The 4,696-nt window shown below is 38.1% G+C and overlaps 1 protein-coding gene across 2 annotated transcripts; it reads right to left on the reverse strand.

Annotated features, from left to right (window-relative positions):
* Positions 1-2,190: 2,190 nt before the first annotated feature.
* ACTBL2 (actin beta like 2) lies at positions 2,191-3,321 on the reverse strand. 2 transcript variants are annotated; one of them, XM_030321335.1, is made up of 2 exons: positions 3,193-3,321; positions 2,191-3,066 (listed from the first exon to the last, which is right to left on the reverse strand). In XM_030321335.1, the coding sequence occupies exons 1-2, from the start codon at positions 3,319-3,321 to the stop codon at positions 2,191-2,193; spliced, it is 1,005 nt and encodes a 334-aa protein (XP_030177195.1). The 2 variants fall into 2 exon arrangements, with proteins under 2 accessions (XP_030177195.1, XP_030177187.1); XM_030321327.1 differs by having other exon boundaries at positions 2,191-3,321.
* Positions 3,322-4,696: the final 1,375 nt, after the last annotated feature.

The following is a 4,696-nucleotide window of genomic DNA, read 5'->3' on the forward strand; positions in this document are numbered from 1 at the left end:
TTCATATTTTCATCTAATGATCCAGGGCTCAATAGTTCTCTCTCGGAAGTTCACCTTACCTGACCCATAAATTTTCTGTAGGTGGGAAGGTATGTTTTTTTTTCTGGTAACAGGGAATGTAGGTCAGAGTATTTGTGAGAACTACACTGCAAATGGAAAATCTTGTAGCATATAAATCCAAGATATTATTATTGCCATTATCTCCACCTACTAATTACCTAAAGACCAGTTAATCCACAAAAACCCAACTTTTTAATTGAGATTATAGGGAACTTATACCTTACCTGATAAGCCATCTTTTTTTTTAAACTTCCTTTTAAATGTTTACATGGTCAAAAGTACCAGGTGCAAAATTATAACATAATGATGAATAGGTCACACATATAAAAAGTGATCCTTTCTGGATTGTTTAACATTTCTTAAAAGTTTTTTTTTTAATTTGTTTTTGAGAGAGAGAGGGAGAGAGAGAGAGAATCCCAAGCAGGCTCTACATTGTCAGGGCAGAGCCTGACACAGGGCTCTAACTCACGAACCATGAGATCATGACCTGAGCTAAAATCAAGAGTCAGATGCTTAAATGACTGAACTACCCAGGTTCCCCCTGTTCTACATTTCTTTAGGAAGGATTAGGGGAAAAATCAGGACATGCAAATATGAAGCCATTTTAATTTATTTAAAATTAATTAAAAGAGAAAGGACACTCCAAGTTTTTTAATAAGGTGCCTTTGAAGATTAATTTTGGTTAAATGCATTTTTAAAAATTAAGTTGTCAGATAAAGAAAATAAGGAACAAGCAAATTCTTTGAAAAGTTTTGTCTCAAGAAAAAAATGCTTAAAGACTCCAGAGTAGACTTTTAAAACACAAGTATAAGCTTCTCAACTAAAAGGAAAAAAGAAGATATTAATCTTCCCTGAGAATGTGATGATGCCTTAGTAAGCATTGCCCAAAAATATTTTTTTTTCAGAAAAAAAAAACCCTGAGAGATACAAATAACTCTGATATTCAGATAATCAGACATCACAGACTTGATTGAAATAAATATGCTAGTCCTTAAAATTGATTGACAATCATCATTGGGTTCATTAAAAATTTTCAGAAATTGTAGGAAGATACAGTAGTATTTTCTAAGATGTTAGTATCTTAGAGACAGTCTAAGAATGAAGAAGTATTGCTAGTTACTGGACATAATAAAGCAGAATTATTCTAATTATTTCCTAGAATAAAATTGGAATTACTCTGTTTGTACTAGAATTTATAATTTACTAAGAAGCTGCAGCTATGGTTTCCTGACAGTAAAATCCTTGATTAGAGAAATATCCAAAATTATGGCCTATGGAAATTATTCAAGATATGTTATTATGCTAAGAAATAAAAATAACATTATCCTTGTCAAACCATAGCAGGATGACATTAATTTGATACTATATTTCTATTTTAAAAGTTAGGCAAGTAGAATGAAATTCAATAAGTTAGACATTAAAATATGTATTTAACAAGCAGAACTCCACTCTGAGCTGAAAGTTTAGTTGATTTATAAACAACATTAATGGAATATTGGCTGTTTCATTATGCTTATTTAATAAGGGAAACAATTAAAATATGTAGCTACTAGAACAGTGGCTATTGGGGAGTTAAGAAATTCCCATTTAGACAGCCAGATTTAGTGTCTTTTAAGATATAATATTTCCCTGGTGCTTATGTACATATGGACAATATTGATCCATATAATTCATTATCTCTATACAAAGTAGAAAAGCAAAACAAAAATACTAATAAGACATGTTTGCTAACATGCACATTTTTATAGCGTTACATGGCCAGCCTGATGTTGAATATTTAAAGCATAAACTAGTTTCTAAGGCTTGGTAATGCTAGTTATCCATTCTGAAAGGAAATTTCTCATAATTTTACTCCTTGTCGCTCATTTTCACCTAAGCATGTCAATATTTCTTCGAACCCTATAGGTAAAGAGAATAGAATACAGTATTAGAATTCTCCTTCAGTTCATAAAGGCCAAGATGTGGTTAGCTGGGCAGGAGCCCACAATACTTTGATGGAGATAAGTTTGCTGGCTCTACACTAGCAAGAGCAGAGTGTTTACCTTTACTCAAAGGAAAGTGGATAAAAGCAGTACCATCACTGTGACCCAGAGAAGGGAAAAATGTAAACCTACTAGCATGGAAGACCATTCAGAAACATTTTCTATGAACTATGGGAGGACCAGCCTCATCATATTCCTGCTTACTGATCCACATTTGCTGGAATGTAGACAGGCTGGCCAGAATGGAACCCCCAATCCAAACGGAATACTTCCTCTCTGGGGGAGCTATGATCTTGATTTTCATTGTGCTAGGTGCCAGGGTTACGATTTCCTTCTGCATTCGGTCAGCAATGCCAGGGTACATTGTGCTGCCTCCAGACAAGACAGTGTTGGCATATAGATCCTTGCGAATATCCACATCACACTTCATGATAGAATTGAAGGTTGTCTCATGGATCCCACTGGACTCAATGCCCAAAAAGGAAGGCTGGAAAATGGATTCAGGGCATCGAAAACGTTCGTTCCCAATGGTGATCACTTGCCCATCAGGAAGCTCATAGCTTCTTTCCAGTGAGGAGGATGCAGAAGCACTGACCATCTCTTGCTCAAAGTCCAGGGCCACATAGCACAGTTTCTCTTTGACATCACGGACAATCTCCCGCTCGGCTGTGGTGGTGAAGTTGTAGCCTCGTTCTGTCAGAATCTTCATGAGGTAGTCAGTCAGGTCTCTGCCAGCCAGATCTAGACGTAGAATGGCATGAGGTAGGGCATAACCTTCATAGATGGGCACGGTGTGAGTAACTCCATCACCAGAATCCATCACGATGCCTGTGGTTCTCCCCGAGGCATAGAGAGACAGCACAGCCTGGATAGCTACATACATGGCTGGTGTATTGAAGGCCTCAAACATGATCTGAGTCATCTTTTCCCGGTTGATCTTGGGGTTGAGGGGTGCCTCGGTGAGGAGGATGGGATGCTCATCCGGTGCCACACGGAGCTCGTTGTAGAAAGTGTGGTGCCAGATCTTCTCCATATCGTCCCAGTTGGTGACTACTCCATGCTCAATGGGATACTTCAGGGTCAGGATGCCTCTCTTGCTCTGAGCCTCATCCCCCACATAGCAGTCCTTCTGACCCATGCCTACCATGACCCCCTGGTGCCGGGGGCGCCCTACCATGGAGGGGAAGACAGCCCGGGGGGCATCGTCACCACCAAAACCTGCCTTGCACATCCCTGACCCATTATCTACCACCAAGGCAGACAGCTCATCATCAGTCATGGTGCTGGCTGGAATCTTCCAGAGAAGTGAGCAGAAGTTAAATATAGAGTAGATAGCAGATTATGGTGTGCAAGGGAGAGGATGAACAGGCCGAAACACTCTGGAGAGGGGATCCTGTGCTGTGATGACAGGTATTTAAAGGTGCACGCTGGCCCCACCCATGTCTTATCCCACCAGTTCCCAGCATTTCTGCGTGGGGTTGCCTTTGAGGTATTAATAATGATGATGGTGATTATATAAATCATTAGGAGACCTTATTTCATACAGAGAAAATTGACTATCAAGTGGCCAAATCTGAGGTTACTGTAATTAGGCAACCCACACATGGTTGTCAGCGTGCTTTGGCTCAGTCTCTAGATAACTATGATGATGCAATGGGGGATATAAAAGCAAGATGAAAGAAAGCTAGTGTGAGGTATGGGTAACATGGCTGGAAGGACCAATCCCTCCTCACTTTACTCTCTGGGTCCATTTTCTCCACAGTAGCTTTAACTTTTCATTCTTAATATATTGTTCTTATGAGGAGCCGAACTCCGAAAACTTCACTTTTTCAAGATTTTCTTTCCCATTTTGGTCCTAATCCCATAGGATGTTCATCATGATGGAAATTACTTTAATGGATGAAAATAACGCATGGCCAAGTGTGGCCTGACAGCTGTAATTTTAATGCATTTGCATTGTGCACAATTTAGGGATATTTAATAGACTTCTAACCCATCGGAAGACAGCTAAAAGCAATAAAGTGATCAATAAAGTAAACCATTATATATTTTCTTTCTTGATATAAATTTCTAACAACCAAATTAAATTAGGAATTTACTATGCCCAGACATTGTTCAGGAACTAGATTATTGGGTCCATGTTGACTGCACAGAGGCTCAATGTCCCTCTTGCATGATTTATTAAGTAAAATGCAGATTATAAAAGTTGTATCTATAATAACTCTTTAGTTGTACAACAAGGAACATAATTGATAATGAGTTTTAAAGTGATATGTTTGAGGCGATCTTGAAAACATTTTGATCTTCAAGATTCGTATAATGTGTTATAACATCAAGCTTCTCTCTAGTACACACTTGGAATAGTATTAGTTTTCCTTTGATTTTAGCATATACAATATTACACCTTGGTCATTTTATAGGTATAGTTTGTTTGGATTTTATTTTCAATATAGAAATATAGACAATTTAGTAGACTGTGTGCCATGATATAATGTAGGACTCTAGTAATGTGTTTCAAAGAAACAGCAATTCTCAAAGTTCATTTCTTTGCTCCCACTATGCTATGTAAACAGAAGCTCCCTGTCAGCTCTTCTAAAGCAAAGCAATTTTTCATTGCTCACATTGGGGTTCTCCAAAATCACCTTCATTTTTGG

This window comes from Lynx canadensis, chromosome A1, assembly GCF_007474595.2.
Source record: "Lynx canadensis isolate LIC74 chromosome A1, mLynCan4.pri.v2, whole genome shotgun sequence".
Classification (NCBI taxonomy): Eukaryota; Metazoa; Chordata; class Mammalia; order Carnivora; family Felidae; genus Lynx; species Lynx canadensis.